Source organism: Bicyclus anynana, chromosome 16 (assembly GCF_947172395.1).
Source record: "Bicyclus anynana chromosome 16, ilBicAnyn1.1, whole genome shotgun sequence".
NCBI lineage: Eukaryota > Metazoa > Arthropoda > Insecta > Lepidoptera > Nymphalidae > Bicyclus > Bicyclus anynana.
Window position 1 is genome coordinate 14,961,246 of NC_069098.1, and position 24,174 is coordinate 14,985,419.

At 37.3% G+C, this 24,174-nt stretch overlaps 1 protein-coding gene across 5 annotated transcripts in view; it reads right to left on the reverse strand.

The window, feature by feature from the left end:
- Positions 1 to 24,174, reverse strand: part of LOC112048379 (1-phosphatidylinositol 4,5-bisphosphate phosphodiesterase) — a 90,392-nt gene that overhangs the window by 32,644 nt on the left and 33,574 nt on the right. For all 5 annotated transcript variants that reach the window (XR_008251547.1, XR_008251549.1, XR_008251548.1 and 2 more), the window contains exons 2-5: positions 23,160 to 23,281; positions 17,319 to 17,432; positions 9,152 to 9,211; positions 4,169 to 4,306 (exon numbers count right to left, since the gene is read on the reverse strand). Coding sequence is in view for 1 of the 5 variants with exons in the window: in XM_052886076.1 (XP_052742036.1) it covers positions 4,169 to 4,306; positions 9,152 to 9,211; positions 17,319 to 17,432; positions 23,160 to 23,216 (369 nt within the window). In the remaining 4 variants the exon portion in view is untranslated. The remainder of the gene's footprint in view (positions 1 to 4,168; positions 4,307 to 9,151; positions 9,212 to 17,318; positions 17,433 to 23,159; positions 23,282 to 24,174) is intronic.

The following is a 24,174-nucleotide window of genomic DNA, read 5'->3' on the forward strand; positions in this document are numbered from 1 at the left end:
TGTACAAACGCATCTTATTAATTTATTATGTATATAGTCTTAACATAGTATAAAACAAAGCTTCCCGCCGTCTGTACGTTTAGATCTTTTAGACAAGGAAATGGATTTTAATGCGGTATTAATAATTAGGTTGATAAAGTGATTCAAGTAGAAAAGTAGTTTTGGCGCGGTCAAGTTTTCTTTTTTTTTTTATTCATGTTAATACATATATTGCCTCTGGGTGAACAATTAGATAGTGTGTATTTGTTATAATTATTTTATTTATTATAAATTTAAATTTAATATACCGCGGTCAACTTAAAAATATACTTATTTGAGGCGAAATATTTCGTTCCTGTATGTAAAAAGAAAATTTTTAACATAGTAGGTACTCGTACTTTTTTTTATTTTTATTATTCTTTACAAGTTAGCCCTTGACTACAATCTCACCTGATGGTAAGTGACGATGCAATCTAAGATGGAAGCGGGCTAACTTGTTAAGAGGAGAATGACAATCCACACCCCTTTCGGTTTCTACGCGACATCGTCGTGCAATCGTTTGGCGGTACGTCTTTGTCGGTAGGGTGGTAACTAGCCACGGCCGGAGCCTCCCAACAGTCAGACCTGGACCAATTAAGAAAACCTCATACGGCCCAGCCGGGGATCGAACCCAGCGACCCCCGACTTTGAAAATCCACCGCGCTTACCACTGCGCCATGGGGGGCGTCGAAATAAAGTAAAAAGTAAATTAAATTTATAAGTAACTAGTGGACCCGGTCAAGCTTCGCTTTGACTTATGTGAACTTCTTCTCTATCCCTTCTCTACACTACTCTACCCCTACCATACCCTACCCCTTGACTCTTAAACGTTTGTATGGGAAATAGAAAAGGGTTGTTTTTATGATTTTCCCGGCAATTATTCTAATTTTTCTCACCTTTTGAGCCTTCCCTATACCTTTATCTTATCTTGGTCTTCAAATGTTCGTGGCATTTGAAGACCAATATAAGATAAATCCGTTCAGCCGTTCTCGAGTTTTAGCGAGACTAACGAACAGCAATTCATTTTTATATATATAGATTATAACATAACTGTTTATAACAACTAGTATCTAAGAAAATCTTTATTAAGAGTGTGCAATATGTAATTTGGTGGTTAAAAATGGTTCTGGTTCTCAGATTCTGGAAAAATTAGGAGCCTGATATTTGGGTAAATGATATTTCAAAGTGTTAGCTTCGTTATGACTATACAAAATACACAATTTGTAAAACGATTAGTTGTTTTTCTCGATAGTTTATTTTTTTGAAAAATACATGTTTTGCTCACATTTTGCTTTCAATCTCAGGAAAAGCAAGCTTATTTTCTTAAATTTTTGTTTTGTATAGAAAATTAGGTATATATCTTGAACATGGCCATTTTGTTTTTCGTTATGTTGTTTAATTTACTGGCAATTAGGTAAAAATGGCGCTCACGTTATAAAATTTGCGTCGCGCGTCAATCGCTCCGTGCTTTTCACTCACGTGAAAGTCATAATTCGGCGTCTCGTTTGCGCTTCGAATTTTATCCATATCGTACCGACGCGCTGCGCGCTCTTAAATGCAGCGGAAAATCCAAGTAGAACTTACATATTGCTGTAACTTTAACTTTCATCTTTGTAATCTAAATATTAAAGCGAACAAAAGCAGTATGATACAACAAAGCAAACTTCACAGGATTCCATCTTTTGTTTTCGCTTCTATATTACGAAGGCACTACGATCTTATTACGGTATCTACGCCGGTATATCCTCGGGCTTTTAAATTAATTTTCCGATATCTAATTTACCTATATTTTTCGTATTTTCTTTAAATATGATATTGTTAATTTCTTTGTTTAGGTTTTTTACGATTTCATGGCTCAACGGTCGAAATTGTTTTCTGACTGTTTTGGCTGTACATAATACTCCTAAATCAAATTAATTTATCACCAAATGCGATCGTTTTACAAATAAATTGAACAAATTTATTGATCGCTTCCGCATTGGACAGCCAGGCTGATCCTTTGCATAAACAATGATCCAACCCTTCTGTTACTAGTCGAGGCAACTAGCCGCGGTGAAATATTTCGATTGTTCCACATCTTTAAACCTTACTCGTAGGAACAGTTGACATAGCGGTGTATGAATGTATGTATGTATGTATGGAAATATGTGTGCTTAGTGGCAGCTTTCAATGTTGCCACTAGGCACACAGCTCTTCTTCTGTTAGTGGCATCTCCTAACAGAGGTGACTACTCTATGGTGACTATTCAAAGTTAAATTAGCCTTAATGATTGCAATTATTAAGGCTAATATTACGTTGTTCACTACTGCCCGAAACAGTGGTATGGTACCCATATTGACGTAGGTTCATGGTCTTCGTTTTCCCTTTATCTTACCTGGATAATAAGTTAGCTAGTACTACATTTTTTACGTATGTTAGTGGGCATATACAACAATTACCAACTAGCTATTGTTAATAGTTCTTAAGTCACGTGATTTCGCACAAATTTTTTCATAATATAGAAAAAAAATAAAAAAAACGTCATCCGATGGCTACCCTACCCCAACCCTTCGTGGTTATCATAGAGTAGGTACCTACTCGTAGATAACATTGCCTGCCTTGATGACGTCAAATTTTTATTATCATTGAGTTATGCGGAATACAAAAAATGTGGTTGTTATTGATTTGACGTTAATTATGTTACATAGCTACCATAATATATGTCAAAGTTAGTGAATTGGCCGGCTTACTTGGAATTTCGCATTGTTTGACCTATAGTCTGGCAAGTTCGTTGATAACACTCCCATGATATGCGGGCGACGGGGGGAAAGAATGCGCGGGTGTGAATCGTGCGTGCGGGGAAGTGACTTTCATCAGTTGTGGGTTTTCATTCATCGCTACACGCTCCTCGCCCCGCGCGAAACATCGGGAGTGTTACGAACGAAGTTGCCAAATTATAGGTATACAGGGTGATTCGGACTTAAGTACCGATATTTTTTTTCGTGGTTCAGTATCATTAATAGAACATAAATCTACAAACAGTTCGATACATTTTATGTAATTTTTTTTTATCAATTTATGTCTCAGAAATAACAAAATAATGGACACATTACCAAACAAACTGCGCAAATGCTGGCGGCACTTTGTAAGACGCCGACAAAGAAATACCGGCCGTAGGCATATCGCTTCGGCTTCGACTGACGGGGGTGGCAGAGGTGAGGGGATCGAAAAATCCCTGAGGACGCCTACCAAATTGCCGATGGGCGACCAGTGACAGACAATCTGCCGTCGCTTGCGCATTTACTATGTCGGGATTTTCAATCTCGCGACTATTACGAAATGGGGCGAGTGTATTTGCTCAGCAATGAACGCCTTCGTGCAGCTTGCACAATGTACGAGTGAGTGTAGTATTTACATTCATCAATGATATCTACTTAAGATATCATTGATGAATGTAAATATGCTGATTACAATTTTTTAAATACGCCTTTAATGCAAAAGTTTGCGTAATAATAATCATCATTTGTATTTCACTATTTCAATCGAAAGTTCATAGTTTTTATTATTATTATTACGCATGCACTTCAGGCATTATTGATGGTCCTAAGCCCAATAAAGTATGAAAGGAATATCGGTACTCAGCTCAAAAGTGACGACCTTTAATTATTATAAAAATAATAGGTACCAAACAAAAATAAAATAAACGCACAAAGGTCAACGGCCCTCGGCGCGGGCGCTCGCTAACCTACCTACCAGCTGATTTTGTAGTTGCCTATTACCTAGTACAGCGATAGGGTGACCCTCAAATTCTGTTTAAACGTAAATAACTTTAGCTAACGATAACTTTGTTATTTTTGAGTTAAAAAAAAAAAAGAAAAAATACGTGTTCATTAAATTTTGTTTATGTACAAAATATAAAAATATCCGTACTTGAAAAAATTTCTTCCTGTATATTCGAGCTTCCGCTTTTGGACATGCTGCAGAATCTCTTTTGGCTTTCCCATTGGGAATCAGCTAGTATAAATAAATGTCAAGTTTTTGATTTGAGTTGTTATAAATATATACTCAGAGGCACAATTATCCGCCCACTTTTTATGACGCGAGTATATTAAAGTGGATGGATAATTGTGCCCCTGAGTATATATGTATAATAATGTCTGTGTGTACGTACCGTGGCCGTGTTGGCGTCCGCACAGACGACGTGTTGGTAGTTTATGTTGATGTAGTCGGTGCCGCTGCAGATCGTTAGCGACTTCTCTTCTAGATCCTTGCCGTGCTTCTTCTCTAGCTTGTCGTTCAGTTTGGCGTCCTGAAACGATAACAATAGTGGAGACCAATATCTTAACATTGCATGGATGTACCGAGCGGGTGTCGGGTCCATCGCGTGGCAGAGAGAAAAACTCCGAACAAAGTCCCGGACTTGTGACTACATGATGTAGGGTTAAGGAATTCCTTTCTCTGCTTGTGTTGTTCTCCCTGCTTAGCCAAATTTGGTAAGATCTTAATAAAGCAGCTTTGTTGTAAAAAGGATTTTACTATCGTCATCATTCGTTATCAACCCATATTCGGCTCACTGCTGAGCTCGAGTCTCCTCTCAGAATGACAGGGGTTAGGCTGATAGTCCACCACGCTGGCCCAATGCGGATTGGCAGACTTTACATACGCAGAGAATTAAGAAAATTCTCTGGTATGCAGGTTTCCTCACGATGTTTTCCTTCACCGTTTGAGACACGTGATATTTAATTTCATAAAATTAACCCAACTGAAAAGTTGGAGGTGCATCCCCGGTGGTTTTACTATGCATATTACTAAATATATTTCGTATTAAACTTATAACAAAACTGTAACAGGTCATATTCTGTATTTAATCAGTTTAGTAGTTTAAAGACTATGAAAATTATTTAAAAAAATGTAATGTAAAAATCCTAAACTTTTTGACTATAGTATGTTTAAACTAAATAAATTAGCTTTTTTAGATTTATTAAAATATTTAATTTGAATGTTTGTCCTGTCAAGATTAGTATGTATAAATCATGGTGAAAATTAAAATAATTTATGTCGCTTTATTTCAAGATCGCAAAGATAGGTAATTCTCATTTCAACTAAATTATAAGGAAAGAGTAATTGCTGTGTCAAAATAATTGTTATAAAAAATAATGTTATAAATCGTCAAGACATAACTATATGATATAGGTATAAAACAATAATTAAATTAGTTAAAATTATTTAATTTTTTCTCACATATAGCTTGAATAATTTAAAATTAATATGTCATAATGCTTTGTTTGAAATAAATTAATGATTAAAAATGACCAGTAGCACAAATATATTATCTTCATCTCACAGAGCACATTCTTAGAACTAGCTGACGCCGCGCGGTTTCACCCGCGTGGCTCCCGTTTTCGTAAGAATACGGGGACAATTTAAAGCCTATAGCCTTCTTCGATAAATAGGCTTTCTATCACTGAAATAATTTTTCAAATCGAACCTATATTTCCTGAAATTAACGCGTTCAAACAAGCAAACAAACTCTTCAGTTTTACAATATTAGTATAGAAGTAAGATTCATTCAAGCAATATCTATTACATTGCTTTCAAAATGTGTGGGGTTAGTTCACGACTGAAAATCCTTTCTATAATATAAGATTAACCTTTTTGTATCACTTACAAGTTAGCCCTTGACTACAATCTCACCTGATGGTAAGTGATGATGCAATCTAAGATGGAAGCGGGCTAACTTGTTAGGAGGAGGATGAAAAATCCACACCCCTTTCGGTTTCTACACGGCATCGTACCGGAACGCTAAATCGCTTGGCGATACGTCTTTGCCGGTAGGGTGGTAACTAGCCAAGGCCGAAGCCTCCCACCAGCCAGACCTGGACAAATTAAGAAAATCTTAATCTGCCCAGCCGGGGATCGCACCCAGGATCTCCGTCTTGTAAAACTACCGCGCATACCACTGCGCCACGGAGGCCGTCAAGACCTTATCTCAAAGTGTCGACAAACTTATCGTGAAAAATGTCGAAAAACTTTCTTAGGAAGTAAATGACATTCTTACATACACAAGTGTGAAAAAATGCTTTATAGGTACTTTTTGTAACAGTATCCCAAAATAACAACATTATTAGAATGTATTATCCTCTATTCTATCCTGTAGGTAGGTAAAGTTTGCGGAACGAGCACAAACGTGTCAACGAAATAGAAAACAAATAGTGACACCATCTTTCGATTAACCCAACCTACCCCTCACTCCCCTTGTAATATGTACACGTGTCTGTCTCTGTAAATCCATAGTGGTTTAATAAAAATGTAGGATTGCCAAAAAAGTAAGTACGCCCCTTTTATATTTTAAACAGAATCATAAAAAAAAATCCTTTCTTGAAGGAGGCCTGGATTTGCTCTGCTATGTGTCATTTAAGTACGCGCTCATAATAATGATGAAAAATCAAAATTACTATAATCCGATAGTGATGATAAAAATTGTTATAATGTGTTGACCTTTAAACATGATACTACGGATTTTATTTTAGAACTTTTTATAAGAAAATACGTTATATTTTCTTGTAACATAAACACGCACGCAAAGCACTTAGATGGGGAAATTTATTAAAAAATATAAACTTAACAAATATAAATTTATTAACAAAATATTTATAAAATGGTTATTAAGACTATTGGATACATGTGTATCGCAGAAAAAGCCATAGATTCGGTTGAACCAATTCGGATAACATAAACAAAAATAAATTGGATCTGAATATGCTTTTATCCCAAAAAAACCCATGGTTCCTGCGGGATTAAAAAAAACAGAATTTCGCAAAAAAGAATTAATGGGTGTCCGCTAAAAGGTTATATTTTTATCCTTCTAAGTACTCTCACTTGAAAGAAAAAACGTTTATTCCAAAAATTGTGCCACACTTAACATCATATTTACTTAAAAACTTAAATTTTATATTTTGCATAACCTAGAAAAAGGATTCAGTTCAGCATTGTGCTGCGTGTACCAAGCAAATATAGGACACACAGCGCTAATTTTCAGCTGAAGACCTTGAAGACCCTGACCGTACATTGACTTCTATCACTTTTTGATAATGAACCCTATATGTTTGTGATAAAGGGTGTATGGTAAACCCTTACCCTATTGTGTTGAAAACATCCTTTATAACGCACCGCGCGTGTTTCCGAGGTACTCGTAGGACGAATAGTAATCGCGGCCACGTTCCTATTAACCCCAGTTTCCCCCAGCTACCCACGTAACACGTGTCACTTGTTGTTATGAAATTGATACAGATAGACAGGTACATGAGATGGAACAACAATTAGGTGATTTGTTGGTCAGTATTAACGAAAAAAAAATGCATGAAATGTAAGTAGTTTACGATTATTTAGATCTAGTTATTTATCAGCCTTTTTAACATACTTCCATAAAAAGAAGGAGGTTCTACGTTCGGCTGTATGTATGATTTTTTATGTATGTCCAGCGATAATTCCGTCATATACGGGCTGATTTTGAATTTTTTTTTTATTTGGAAGGGAATTCCATGGTGGTCCCATTTTTAACTACTGCCATTACAGTACCCTGTGGATAGCCCTACCTATATATAGAAAAGGAGATATGGAATTTAGAAGAGGAGGAGGAAACCTTGCTGCTCCGTGTTAACGACCTTAAATGATAATTTTAAATTCTTTAACAACCACTATCAAATGGTAATTACCAGGACTGACAGCTTAACGTGTTTTCCAAGGCACGGGTTAAGATTTTGCCATTTTCTAAGGGATATTTTTTCAATTTAAAAAGAATATTTACCATATCTTTGAAATATGACCAATAAGCGCGTGACTTGGTCCGCGTGAAATTTTGTTCTTCACAAATCCCTCGGAGACCATAGATTTTTTCGGGATGAAAAGTAGCCTATGTGTTAATTCGGAGTAAAATCAGCCAAATCGGTTCAGTTCAGTAGTTGCGGCTTGAAAGAGTAACAAACATCACACTTTCGCGTTTAAATTTTTGTTGGGTATTTCCATTCCCCTCTGTAATAAGTCGGAAAAGACTGTAGTAATAGTCCAGTGAGTGGGATCGAACCACTAGCGCTCAGTGAAGAGTCCGGCTTCTTTACCACTGAGCTATTGGGGTTTATTTACACTTTTAATTATTTTTTTTTAATCCGGCACATAGCCGGACAAACTCACGAGCGTGGAGCCGTTTATTTTAGCTATTTCATTAAAATTACAAAAAGATTTGTTATTTCAAATGAATTTTGTCGACTGAATGGTAACAAGTTGCGGTGAAAGTCTATTGTGATTTTAATTCTCAATTTAGGTCAAGGGCGTCACCAATCACTAGTCGTCAAAATGGTAAAATAAAGACACGTTCCATTTATGCCCTTCCTCCCCACGACCCCACGACACGTGTAAAACTGTTGCGGAAAACGGTATTTTTTTAATTTTTTATTCTTTTCAAGTTAGCCCTTGACTACAATCTCACCTGATGGTAAGTGATGATGTAGTCTTAGATGGAAGCGGGCTAACTTGTTAGGGAAGGATGAAAATCCACATCCCTTTCGGTGTAAATGCCCTAACATGCCATTTGGCTTTGCATGGAGTCGTAAGGTTAAGAGATAAGCGTTCGATATAATAGAGTTGATATAATTGGCTGGTGGGAGGCTTCGGCTTCGGCCGTGGCTAGTTACCACCCTACCGGCAAAGACGTACCGCTAAGCGATTTAGCGTTCCGGTAGGATGCCATGTAGAAACCGAAAGGGGTGTGGATATTCATCCTCCTACTAACAAGTTAGCCCGCTTCCATCTTAGACTGCATCATCACTTACCATCAGGAGAGATTGTAGTCAAGGGATAACTTGTAAAGAATAAAAAATTACTCACCAGCGACATAATCGACGTATAACGAGGCAGTTTACCTGTAATATGTATATATAATCATGACTCCCTATACTCCCTATTATATAATTTTTGTACGTAATGAATAAACACAAAATCTACTCGACGGATTAAAAAAAAATCACCAACAGAATGCTACGTTATCAGGGAGAAACACAGGCTATATTTTTTCCCCGAATTACGCGGATGAAACCGCGAGGTTCTGCTAGTTCTTGATAAAATGAAAATATAATAATGGCACCAAAATGAATATTACCTTGGGCACTCCTCCCGATCTCACGTCGCTGACTTGGCATAATTCTATAACGTCTCCATCCTGAAACAAATAAGGACAAATTACTAAATAATGCTTTCACTTAATAGCGGATAGAATAAAGAACATTGGAGTACATTTTATATTTAAGTAGGTCAAACAAGGATTTGCCGCGAGCGTTGGACCGAGTCTTTAGATGTTTTATAATTTAGGGTATTCCGATTTGTTTGGGGTTTGGGTAAAGCGAATGATGTGAACATCCAACCAACTTTCGCAAGGCTTTCATAAATAGAATAATTAAATTCTACTAAAATTGTGAACTAGCTTTGTCTGCGGCTTAAAACAATGTTTTTGGACTTTACTCCCTAAGAATCGATTTTATAATAGCCCCCGGTATGAAAAAAATATGGGCAGTAAAATTCGATGAACGAATGACAGCGTTACGTTTATGTGCGCAACCTATTCTGCGCACCATTCACCATGAAGAATAAAAAAAAATACCAGCTGCCGGTTTTTATTATTTTTGATTTGTAAATAAGCCAAGGAAAATATTAAATTGAATTAAATCAAATTAAAATACTATTTAATAATATTGTTTTTTAATTTATAGCTTCTAAAACATGATAAAAGATAAAATAAATTTATATCACGGTAGTATTTTTTTTTTACTTATATTACGACGCTATAAATTTAATATACTGTAAAAATATTAATTGCACTAGAAAAACAAAATTTGTACTATTTTCCAAGTCCCTAATTTAAGTAATTTACTCGTAGACTACCATTCACTGTGATATATTATTATTTCTTTTATTATTCATTTAATTATTTGTTTAACAATGTTATCAAAATGAAAAAATATATAAAGAATATTTTTTTTTTTATTATACTAGCGGACGCCCGCGACTTAGTCGGCGTGGAATTCAGTTTTACACAAATCCCACGGGAACCATGGATTTTTTCGGGATGAAAAATAGGTATTATCTATCTTTGTTTTAAAATTGAAACTCTTTAAAGAGTAACAAACATCCATACAAACTTCTGCGTTTATAATATTAGTATGCGCTGCAGGCATGTGAATGTGAGCTTACTTGATCGTCATTGGCAGTCATAAGAATACGGGGATAAAATATAGCCTATACTCACAAATAAAGTAGCTTTCTAGACAATGATGTTAATATTATTTTAGAATAATTCTAGAATTTAGAATGTCTCTAGTAGTAATAAAAGAATTTTCAAAATCGATTCAGTAGATCCAGAGATTACAATACTCTACAATACCACAAACATTAACTCTTTAAATTACTATCACACTAATATTATAAAGGCGAAAGTTTGTGTGTAAGTGTGAAAGTGTGAGTGTGTGTAAGTATGTTTGTCCCTCCTTTACGCTGCGGCTTATGAAGCGATTTGGCTGAAAATTGGAATGGAAATAGATTTTACTTTGGATTAACAAAGACATAGGCTACTTTACTTTTCATCCCGGAAAAATTATGGTTCCCGCGGGATTTGTGAAAAACTGAATTCCACGCGAACGAAGTCGCGGGCGTCCGCTAGTAAAGATATAGATAACATCGTAAGTAGGTATTTATACAGAATTTTCTACGGAGAAATAAAATCTATTACACGGCACTTCATTCTCACAATTATAATGTATAAATGATGGTTGTTAGAGTAAATAGGGCTTCGTTATTTTCCATTTGTAAGTATAATTACATGTTCCTAGAATACATACAAAGCGTCTAGATTTTACATCCTATTTGTCTTCTTGTATTTCTAAAATGGAGGAGTTTCGCTATTCTATTATTGAAGAGGAGATAATTGAATTTACTCGAGCGTCAGATAATACTAGGCATAAGGGACTTGTCATGCTGTTGAGTATCACGTACAGTGGCGTGAACTTCATACATGCATCAAAGTACTGCATACCCTAAGAGTTGTCTTCTTAGTGCTTATTAAATACAGATTTTTACAGTTTGCTTAATTTTATTACGAGTGAATTCCCTGATCGACAACCTTATGCACGCCACTGACCACGTATGAGCACTGAATATTGGTAGGTGGGTAACTCTTACGGAAACCTAAAATAAATCTATACTAATATTATAAACTTGAAGAGTTTGTATGTTTGATTGAACGCGCTAATCTCGGGGACCGATTGGAAAAAATATTTTTAGTGTTAGATAGCTCACTTATAGGCTATATATTATCCCCGTATTCCTACAGGAACGAGAACTACGCGGGTGAAACCGCGTGGCGTCAGCTAGTAACTTCATAAATACTCAATCAACACGTCAGATAAGGATAAGATGGTTTTTTGGTTAATCATAGCTAAAACGTTTGCATTTCGAAACTCTTACGATTTCAGTACTATGAGAGGGTTACAAAGCAAAACATTTGTATTTCTGTTCTTGAGCCACGAGTGCGGTTACTTTTTTTTTCAATTATTTATTTCAAGTATTTAAGGAATAAATATTGTCTTTAAAGTCTATCCCACCAATATTGCAAATAAACGAAACCAGAACAGAGAAGCTATTCAGTTTAGTTAGTATACAGTTCGTTTCATGTAGGATGGTGCGGGTGACAGCTCGTTTCACTATAGTAGGTATATGTTATGAGCGTCGTACTGGCGACTATCACCGTACCCATCAGAAAAACACTGACAAAATCTGATGATGAGATCAGCATAGGGATGTGACCTTTGTAAACAAAACAAAGTGTAGTCTCTGGAACGGATGTGTATTTCACAGATCGCTTTGGTTCGAGCAATATCCGCGCCACATCCGCGCCACATCCGCACTACATCCGCACGACGTCCGCATAGCAGCCGCATCGCAATATCCGCGTGACTGCAACGATAGTCTTGCTAACTGACGGCAGGAAATTAAGCCACTGTTCTTGGAGTTTCAAAGCTCAGAAAGTAACTTTATGTTTGTTACTAGTTTTACTTAGATAGATTGAAAAGTTAACTGTGTTTATACTAGTTTTCTGGGTACGCTCTTTGTGACAATGTGACATAGTTTGTTCAAACAACTTTACAAACTTACGGACGTCTGCGTAAGAATTGTTCATTTTTTGAAGTTTTAACAATAAAGTACAAGTCGGACTCGCCCACCGATGGTTTCGTACAAAGCAAATGTAGGTACTTTTTTAGATTTTTCCAAGTAATACTGTCTTATTCTTGTAATATAACACGGTATAATTCGCCAATTATAATAACGTCAACAGAAAGCATCTACCAATTAATTATGATACCTACCCTTGAGACTGTCGATATACAAATACCTATACGTTTTTTGCGACAAACTTTTCTTATTTAATTTATAAGTGTGATTTTTACCAGCGAGGAACTGTAGACATAAGTAGTTAGGTAAATACCAATATGGTTTTAATTTTAACTTGATATCTCAACGCTTTTCCGAGATAAAGAGTCTTGACACTTGACAGACATATGGACAGACAGACAAACCTAATGAACTTCTATAAGGGTTCTGTTTTAATCACCTATGATTCTATAAGGGTTCTGTTCTAATGACCTATGATTCTATAAGAGTTATGTTGTAATGACCTATGGTTCTATAAGGGTTCTGTTCTAATGATCTATGATTCTATAAGGGTTCCGTTCTAATGACCTATGATTCTATAAGGGTTTCCTTTTAAGGTGCAGAACTCTAAAATCACCAAGCGCATCTCCATTGCCTAGATATGAAAGTTAATATAGTTTGTATTGGTATAATGCTCGTTTCTTCGCCCCGGCGTCCTCGTATGAAAGGTATTGAGCAGAGATAGCATTGATACTAGCTGAGTGACCACACAATGCCTGTCTGCCGCGGAACAGACAGCTTTGTTCACTCTCGTATATGTATATACATGTATGTATATATCTATCTTCACTTTTATGTGGATATAACTGTATGAGTATGGTATATAATAACTATTAGTTGATCTACTGGTCACCTTTGAATAAATTGATTTTCGTGAGACTTTCGGGAAATTAAGTCAGTATTAACTAATTCATACATAAAGTTCTAAACATCAAAAACAATCAAACATCTTGTATAGAAATTGGACGATAATTTAAATAGGTACCTATGATTTCGTACAATATCATTTAATTATGAGAAGTGTAACAATAAACGCACAAATACCAAACTATATTTGTAATTTTGTTCCAACTTTCATACAAATCTAACGATTTTATATATTGTGACTTTTTCTAGTTTTAGTATGAGATTTCAAGTTTTAGTATGGCGCGATTTTGATCGATTCCAGGCAGCGCCACAAAATACATTCCGTATTTTTGAAAGTAATTAATTAGTGATAAGTACCCTATTACTTCCACAAAATTGCTCAACTTTTAGCATAATTTTAGAGATTTAATTTTTTATTTTTCATTAGTTAGCCCTTGACTACAATCTCACCTGATGGTAAGTGATGATGCAGTCCAAGATGGAAGCGGGCTCACTTGTTAGAAGGAGGATGAAAATCCACACTCCTTTCGGTTTCTACACGACATCTTACCGGAACACTAAATCGCTTGGCGGTACTACTGACGGTACTAGCTACGGCCCAAGCCTCCCATCAGCCAGACCTGGACCAGTTAAGCAAATCTCAATCTGCCCAACTGGGGATCGAACACAAGACCTCCGTTTTGTAAATCCAACACGCCACGGAGGCTGTCAAAAGTTGAATCACAACACACTGTAGGTTTCCTCGCGATGTTTTTCCTTCACCGTTTAAGACACGGTATATTTAATTTCATAAAATGCTCATAATTGAAAAGTTGGAAGTGCACGCCGTAGACCTGACCTCTGAATTGAAGCCTATATCCACTGAGCTATCAGAACTTTAATATATGTTTATACCTACAATAGAAAAATGTCAAGTGCCTACCCTATTATCAGAAATAAAGTACAATACCTACTTAACAATAAAGTAGCAACCCTAGCTCAGGGCACTCAGGGTGTGATGTGAGTGAGTAAGAATTACCTTTTCATGTTTAGGGATAATCAGAGCGGTCATTACACCGGAGGGTACGGGTGAGGGTGTTACATCACAAATAAGGGTTGAATGCCTGAATCACACTTATGTGAACGCGATTGCCAAAATTCGGCCCGGATATATTTATCTATACTACGTCTAAGTCTTACTTCTTTATCTACTCGTATACTAATATTAAAAAAAAAGTAAAGTTTGTGGTATTTTAGGGGGTAATCTCTGGATTTACTAAACCGATTTTAAAAATAATTTACCACTAGAAATTTACGTTATTTGTGAGTGTCATAGGCTATATTTTATTCCCGGGGGAAACCGCGGAGCGTCGGCTATAAGTATTACCTTTATAGAGGAAATAATTTATTTTTCGTTTATTTTGTGACCGAATTAAAAAATTCTTTTGAATGGAAGCTACATTATCAGCGAGTAAAACGAGCTGCAAATTATATCCGTGTTTCAGCTTGAATGGGAACTACGCGGATGGAACCGCGGGGTTCTGCCTGTCGTATTAAAAATGCGAATCTGAATTTGTGATACGATTTGTGATACGACAGCTAAACCACTAAACCGATTAAAAAAATATAGTTCACAATAAAAAGTTATATTATTAGCAAGTAACATAGGCTATATTTTATCCCCGTATTCCTACGTGGAAATGAAACTACGCGGGTGAAAGGCGTAGCGCATATAAATTTGACCAATAGGTTTCAGATTCTATTTCAATTTGAAAATGGAGTCTTATTTGAACAGGAATTTGTTTACCATCTTCAAAGAGTAGGTACTTACACAAATATTCATACTACAGTGAATGTACGAAGTATTGGAGATGTGAAATGTGGCCATAATATGTAGGTACAGACATTTCGAGTGCCGTCCATTACGATGATGTATTGCGGCCCAATGTGGCAATGCAGTAGATACCTCCTAAATTAATATCTGCGTACAGTTCTGTATGAGACTTTATATCATCTAAAGTGAGACGCTAAATTAGGGTGACAATGATGGGTCACCCTAATTTAGCGACTCGCTATACAGGGCCATTGCACACTGCGTTGGCTTAGTATGGAATGTCCGGCGAGACTCTGTTTTGTCTACAACCTCCAATATGGGTGTGTATACCCATATTGTAGGTCTTTTCATCTTTTTTTAAGCAAATTCTACCATAGGTTACATTCAATGGCGGATTTGTAGTCTTCGCCGCCCTAGGCCACAAAGTACCAGCCGCCACTCTCTCAGCACCTATCATATAAAATTAACCAATTATATTGAATACAATTTTTTAATATTTTCTGAGGTTTGGTAAGTGCACATTTAAATAAAACATTCAAAATGATTTTAACATTTTTAAGAAGTTATAATTCCAAATTATTGTAATTTGTGAAATTTGGTTATTTTTAATTGCTTTTATTGGCCTTCCTAGACCCGGGCCTACTGGCCCTTAGGGTCACTGGCTACATCATTGCATATTCAGCCATTATTACAGCAAGCGCTTGTCTGTTAGCCCAATCATTACATACAGCCGAATGTAGAACCTCCTCCTTTTGGGAAGTCGGTTAAAAAATGGGCGTTACCTGGATTTTTTTTTTCATTTTCATTATGCCACCTCGTATTTTTGCCGCTCCCGAATTTGCCAAGAACAACTTAATATTTTATAGCCGAAGCCTATAAAATGTTAGGACTATTTTATATATCTTTAGATTCTTACTCATGGAATAACTTTACCTTAACCTTACCTCTTATTTTTTGAAATAAAGGCATTTTTCTTTCTTTCTTTATCATTCAAAAGAAATATAGATAAATTCGACGTTCCACTGTTAAGTTTATAAAACATACAATCAAACTCTGCCCCTTTATAATATTAGTATTAGATAGATCTACTAGCGAACAGTTTCATTATTATGTATAGAGAGATAACATCCCGGGGCTCACTCATGCATAGTTTCCACGAAGCGAAACCGAATCAGGCATTTATTTCCCTCAGGCACACCGCGGTGCATTATAACCCTCAGGGTTGTCGAGCCAATGGTGTTAAAACAATATTGCCGTGTTGAATATGATGCAATCATTTCATATTTAGGTCATACGCCTACTTCCACCTCATTTGAGTAGGGAAGAGTTATTTTATATCGTTATTTTTTTAAGGCTGGGTACAGATTTATACATCATCATTATCAACCCATATACGGCTCAGAATGTGCGCAAGTCTCCTCTCAGAATGAGAGGGGCTAGGCTTTAGTCCACCACGCTGGCCCAATGCGGATTGGCAGACTTTACACACGCAGAGAATTAAGAAAATTCTCTGGTATGCAGTTTCCTCACGATTTTTTTCCCTCACCGTTTGAGACACGTGGTATTTAATTTCTTAAAATGCACACAACTGAAATGCTGGAGGCGCAATATGCATGCCCCGGACCGGATACGATGCCACACCCTCAGGATCGGACGTCATATTCACTGGAAAATCACAGCTCTTTATACATACTCGACTTTAATATACGCTACGAAATCAGAAAATTAGATCAATTGGCGCCCGAGTGACAGAAGTGTTTAGTTTTTCAACCAGATTAGAATTAACTAATCTAGAACTACTACGAAAGTTTCATGGAAGCAATCGAGTCAGCTTTCATTTACAAACAAGACAGGACGACAATATCCTATCCTACTAATATTACAAAAGTAAAATCCTATCCTACTTATATTACAAAAGTGTATGATGATCATATACTTCATCATACTAGTGTGGATAGACTAATTTGTATTCTGACAACCAGAAACGCCCCTGCATTCTGTAAAGTTACAGCGACATTGCTCGTTTCAATGGCAACTTAGTTGTTAATTGAACCTTATAGAAATGAAGTTCAAATTCTAATAAAACTTGTTATAGGCGAACATTACATCGACGAGTAAGTCAACGACCTACAAATTAGCGGAATCACACCCCAGTTCCCGTAGGATAGTCACCTTTTATCCATGCGGATGAAGTAAGGGCATCAACTATACTATTATACTACATAGAGCAACAACTAAATGCCTTGCCACATTTCTTCTGATATACTTAAACTAACCACTTAGCCATTATTGGTTACTTAATCCATTTGTTAGGTCATATACGTCCACATGACAGATAAGGCTTTTAGAGTTAACGTATTGGAATCTAAAAGCTACAGCATCTCACCTTCCCCTCGCTCTTCCAGTAGATGAAGAACCCGTACTCGTCGACCTTGAATAGGCAGTTCAGCTCCAACTCCGTGTTGTCCTTCTCCTCCGTCCAGCGGTCGAAGGTCGCGCCCTGCAGACAGAAGCCAACATCAAAGAAAGAAAGAACGAATGGAAGAATTCTTAATTTTCTTTTTGAGACAAATGGTTACCATTATAATAATGAACTGACATCGTTAAAGATAAAAGAATATGGCGAAGGCCACAAAGCTTCAACCCCCGATGACGCCGCAGAGGTCTCATTAAGGTCCCACTTACACAATGAGAAAGTTCGAAGAGCCGATGGTCCCACGGTGCTAGAATGGCGACCCCGCACTAGAAGGCGCAGTGTTGGTCGACCCCCCACCAGGTAGACTGACAACATCAAGCGAGTCGCAGGGACTCGCTGGATGCAGGGGGCTCAGGATCATGATGTTTGGAAGTCCCTACAAAAGGCCTATGTCATGCAGTGGAAGTCCATCGGCTGATATGATGATACACAATCAGAAAAAAAGCAGCTACTCATATCGTAAGTGACTGGTAACTAAGGACACGATTTCTCACTGACCAGTATACTGTAATAATAAGTAACGAAGCCCACCCGAAAAGACAATCGAGTGAAAACCATAGATTTAGGAGTCGGTATAAGTGAAAACTAATTCGGTTGTAATAATATTAAAAGTGATGCTATTAAATTTTTTTTGGTTGTCTCGACTGGTGACAGAAGGGTTGGCTCATTTTTTGCTCAAAGGATCAGCCTGGCTGTCCAGCGTGGAAATGCAGCCAGTATTCTTGCCATCATTCCACGTGCCCGGCACGATTTGTAAAGTCATTAGGATAAGTTAGCATAAGTTAGTTATTGTGTTTCATGTCAATAAAAAAATGCTAGTAAAAACAAATATATCGTTACTTTAAAAAGGACGGTAGATTCCATTAGTGGCGGGGTACTCAAACGAATCAAAAAACAAAGTGAAGCTAAACAAACAGCGAGCGAACTGCGGAGTTGTGAAAACGTGTAAAAGCTCGTGAACCACGAGTAGCTGTATCAAACGGATCAGAGAGAGTTAATGTCTATGTCTGTTTACTTTTACAGAGCACTGGCGCATAGGGTTGGCACAAGCTTTTTAATTTTCATGGCTTATCTGGCTTCATATTACGGGTTAAGTGCTCAGTGGTACCAAGTGAACTGACGACATCAAGCGAATCAAAGGATTCGCTGGATGCAGGCGGCTCAGGATCGTGATGTTTGGAAGTCCCTACAAAAGGCCTATGTCCTGCAGTGGACGTCCATCGGCTGATATGATGGAGAGCTCAATAGGCTTAAGATGCAACGACATATACCTTTCTCGTAAAGAAAAAAATGCATAATCGCCCAATGGCGGTCAATATCGTTCCTCTTTCGTTGCGATAGTGTGATATGGCGATATTTCCGGTTCAGAACTATTATTCGACAATGTGTCATTGTCTTCAGGAGATATCCTCATGCCTAGGGCCTAAGGGTCGCTTCGAAGCACTGAGCTTTTATTCGGAAAACTTGCAATAAAAATTTTCAGCCCGGAGTTGGAAGTTGGAAACATTTCCAATATAATTAACGTCTGATAATGATCGTTGAGTCAAAACAACACTAAACCCATCAACCAGCATTGTCTGTAACAGTCCCCCTTTGAGAGCTTTGCATCTGTCAATTCATTAGTTTAAGCAGTTTAAACATTTATTACAAGTTGAGCTTGTACACAATTGATGAATTTCTTAATGACGCAGATCCACCATCAGTGCTTGTAAACTAAGCCTATTTTAAATAATTGAATTGGATTCAACATGATATTTCGGTTTCAGACTTAAATTGTTATTATTTTATTTCAAGTAACAATGTCATTCGCATCGGTTTTTCGCGGAAATTTGAAAAATAAATCAATGTAATTAACTAAAATGTTTTGTAACGAAAATACCACCACAGTAGTTTATTTTCAAATACCATTGCAAGATTTTATCAAAGCAAATGCAAGTTTATTAAAGCTTGTAATAAAAGACAGTTTACGTGAAGGAACAGCTAAACAAGTTTAATTGGCAATTAGCTTTTTAAGGTTTCTCGTGAAGCGGCCTTCGTTTGCCTTCCACTCTCGAAGTCTCCATCGAAGACGTCGTTATATGAAACGTGAGCGAGATCGTATGCTCGATGCATTCATAAATACATTTATTAGATTACTAGCGGAGGCCCGCGACTTCGTCCGCGTGGAATTCAGATGTTCACAAATCCCGCGGGAACTATAGATTTTTCCAGGATGAAAAGTAGCATATGTGTGAATCCAGGGTATTGTCTATCTTCCTTTTAAATTTCAGCCAAATCGGTTCAGTAGTTGTTTGTTAAAGAGTAACAAACATCCATACAAACTTTCGCGTTTATAATAGGTTAAAAGTAGGAGTAGTTTCTGCCCACGGCTTCTTGCATCTAGTACCTAGTTGAATAGAAGTAGGTATTTTAGGTATGGTTGCCTGGAAGAGGTCGCTTCTTAGCGATAAGGTGACCTATTGTGCATTTTGTAAATTTTGTGTGTACGATGAACATAGACAATACAATAGGTATGGTATGTTCTTCGTGGTGTACAATAAAGTGTATTTTCTTTCTTTTATTTTTTGTCGGAAATTCATTATTAACTAATTAATTTTTGTCACTTGTTTTCATGATAAATTTTAGCGAAGATTTTTAATTTTACGATTTGGGAAATTAAGTTCATTAGGAATATTGTAGTGATCGTGAATGCCACTATATGCAATCCCTTGTGCCAAGTCGAAGCATAGCTGTAGGTACCATTCTTTTCTCGAAACCATCCAGGGCTTTTTCGACTATGATATGAATAAACCTATATCGTTCATATAACACCGTCATCAGCCTGTATCCGTCCACTGCTGGATATAGGCCTTTCCGAGAGCGCGATCCTCACACAATCCTCCGCCTTCCTCATCCAGCCACTTCCCACTACCTTCTTGATGTCGTTGGACCATGCTGAAGGGCGTCCTAAACTTGCTGGTACGTGGTTTCGACATTTACAATATGAATGGGCTTATTTGAGTCATTTTGATTTTAAAATTAAACTACTGAACCGATTTATGTGAAAATTCCATGAGACTAATCTGTGTGTCCAGTGACTTTTTTCATATTGTGATGATCGCGTAACTGTAAACGCGAATTTCTAAGGAATTGAAACAGCGCAATCTAGTGGCACTACTGCACAGCTGTTTCAATTAGAAATTCGCGTTTACGATTACGCGATAGTCACTGCATGAAAACATTGAAAACTACCACTAGGTACACTGGAAGCATACCCTTATGAACAAATAGATATTCAAACGAATTAGGTAACAAAAAATGCGTCGGAAAAACCTTCTTTTTTGAAGTTGTATAAAATGAAACGCGAATGTTCCAGTATCAACCACAACTTTCAGCACAAGATGCGCTTTTTCCATTTGAAATATGTAACTAGATATATCATGATGAGCTCGGGAATGCAGATTACGATAAAAATAGCTCTTAGTGATGCTTCCCACGGGTGGGGCCCGATCGATGTGCTACATACAAGCATTATGTAATTTGTTACCTACGATGGAATGGTGCTTTTTCAGATATGGCAGCACTGACCTAATTTATACCTTCATACGAAAGTGAGATGAAGAGTTATTGCTTTTCTTGGCAGTCTATGCTAGTATACCATAGTATTGAAGATCATCAGCCAATTAATGTCCACTGCTGGTCATAGGCTATTTAACTCTCGCATTCTGCAAAGTTACGATTCTGTGACATCGTTGGTTTCCATGGAAACATCATTAACATATTAATTTTGGTATCCCATAGAAATAAAATTAAACTAAAACTTGTTATAGGCGTAGGCGAATACTTCGACGAGTATAAAATAGCGGAATCGCACCTCATGACATCTAATCATTATGGCATCCCATAGAAATAAAATTAAACTAAAACTTGTTATAGGCGTAGGCAAATACATTGACGAGTATAAAATAGCGGAATCGCACCTCATGACATCTAATCATTATGGCATCCCATAGAAATAAAATTAAACTAAAACTTGTTATAGGCGTAGGCAAATACATTGACGAGTATAAAATAGCGGAATCGCACCTCATGACATCTAATCATTATGGCATCCCATAGAAATAAAATTAAACTAAAACTTGTTATAGGCGTAGGCAAATACATCGACGAGTATAAAATAGTGGAATCGCACCTCAAGACATCTAATCACCACGATCATGACCCGCCAGCAATCAGCGGCTCCCGATTGATATCGGCTGTCGCCATCTACTGGTCAATTAACACTACGCTTTCTGGTGCAGTATTGTCTTAGAAAACTTTGGTTACTACGTCTATCAGCTCTTCGAACTATACATATTCACACTGTCACTTAGGTGACTCATTGTCCGTAACTATGGTTTTTTTGCGTATCTCCAGAGTGACTTTGAAGCTTTTTAAAATGATTTGAAGATACCTAATATTGAATGCAGACTTGGAAACTATGCTACAAGAACTAACAAAAGAAAGTAAGAAAACTGGCCTGTCCTTGAACACCTCCAAAACCAAAATAATTACAAATGCAGTAGAGAGAGAAATTACGGTTCAGGGGGAAATCATCGAATATGTAAAAGATTATGTATATCTGGGTCAATTAGTCTCTTTCGAAAATTGCACAGCAAAAGAAATACAGCGAAGAATTACTATTGCTTGGAAAAAATATTGGAGCTTCAAAGAGATAATGAAAAATAAAGACATAGACATGAGTATAAAAAGGAAACTGTTCGAAGTTGCAATATTACCATGCCTAACGTACGGATGCCAAACATGGTCACTAAGAAAAGAAGAGGAGGATAAACTTTCTATCTGCCAGAGGAAAATGGAAAGAAGCATACTGGGCGTAAAAATAAAGGACCGAGTAAGAAACCAAACCATAAGGAAAAGAACACAACTGACGGATATAATAAAAAGGATCCGATCCTTAAAGTGGAAATGGGCTGGGCATATTTGTAGACTGCAGAACGATAGATGGACCAAAAGGGTGACGGAATGGGTACCAAGGGGCGAAAAAAGAAAAAGAGGTCGTCAGAAAAGGAGATGGAGAGACGTCTTCTCACAAACGAGTGGCACGGCCTGGATGCGTACAGCCCGAAACAGGAAAATATGGAAAGATTTGGGGGAGGCCTACGCCGTACAGGCGTCTTGTATCTAGTGTATTATTTCTTTTTTATTAATGTTAGATTGTAAGTTAAAATTGTAAATGGATACTAGAATAAAGGCTTTTTTATTTTTTTTTTTTATTTTAATTTTTTTTTTTTAATATTGAATACGTCGTCATCATTCTTTCTTATCGTCCTTTTTTAACCGACTTCAAAAAAACTTGACTTTTCAAAAGTGCTCATCATCATCACATCAGCCGATGGACGTCCACTGCAGGACATAGGCCTTTTGTGGGGACTTCCAAACATCACAATACTGAGCCGCTTGCATCCAGCGAATCCCTGCGACTCGCTTGATGTCGTCAGTCCACCTGGTGGGCGGTCGACCAACACTGCGCTTTCTAGTGCGGGGTCGCCATTCCAGCACTTTGGGACCCCAACGTCCATCAGCTCTTCGAACTATGTGCCCCGCCCATTGGCACTTCAGTTTCACAACTCGTTGAGCGATGTCACTTGTAAAGTCTACTTGAAATAAAGGTCTCCGATTTCTGTTTATGATTTAGCTACAACGTCCTATGGTAATAATATGAGGAACTAGGACAGTTCTCTTCGTGTTCAGTGGTCTCCGAGTCCTCACCTGCAGCAGCGGTTCCGGGACAGGTATCTGCCAGTTGAACTCAAACTTCTTGGTCATGATGCAGGGCGCCCTTTAGCTCCTCGCCTCAACTTCCCTCGCTCTGGTCCTTAGCACGAGGACATCTGGGGACAAACAACAATGACAAAGAGTTAGGCCGAGTAGTCCACCACGCTGGCCCAATGCGGATTGGCAGACTTCACAAGTTCACACACGTAGAGAATTATGAAAATTTTCAGGTATGCAGGTTTTGTCACGATGTTTTTCCTTCACACGTGATATTTAAATGCACACAACTAAAAACTAGGAGGTGCATGCCCCGGACCGGATTCGGACCTACACCCCATACATTAATATACTAACCCCCGATATCGGAGTCAGAGAATGGCCAAGTGCGGAAAAGGCCCAGGAAAGAAGAAGAAGAAGAAGAAGATCGGAGTCAGAGGTCATATCCACTGGGCTATCACGGCTTTTTGTATTTTTTTAATTTTTATATACATTAGCCCCTGTAACCCTGGCACGTCGATTCTCTTTCTACGATCGCAAACGCTTCGAAAACTAGAAAAATGTATGGGAATGACATTTGCTATCGACAGGTCACGTGATCAAGATCTGTCATTCCCATAAATTTTTCTAGTTTTCGAAGCGTTTGCGATAGTAGAAAGAGAATCGACACCAAGTGAAGAGAAATAGACAAAATTTCGTCCAATGTCGTGGACATTAGTCGTTTCAGTGGTTATTTGAACCTAGATATTATCGATATAATAAATGTACATAATATGACAAGCCTTGAAAATTTAAAACGAATTTTTCCCACCGTCTTTTGTTATTTGGAAACAAATATGAAATGCTTAAGCTTCGAAACGCTTTTTTGATTAAAACCGAAATAAAAAGGTATGATTCACGTTCGAGACAATGTTTTTTAATATTTCAGTTACGCCTTTGTTATTTCGCCCTACATTCTTTTAGCAGATGACTTAAAGAACAGTTTCTACATGCTATAATAAGACATGTGCGA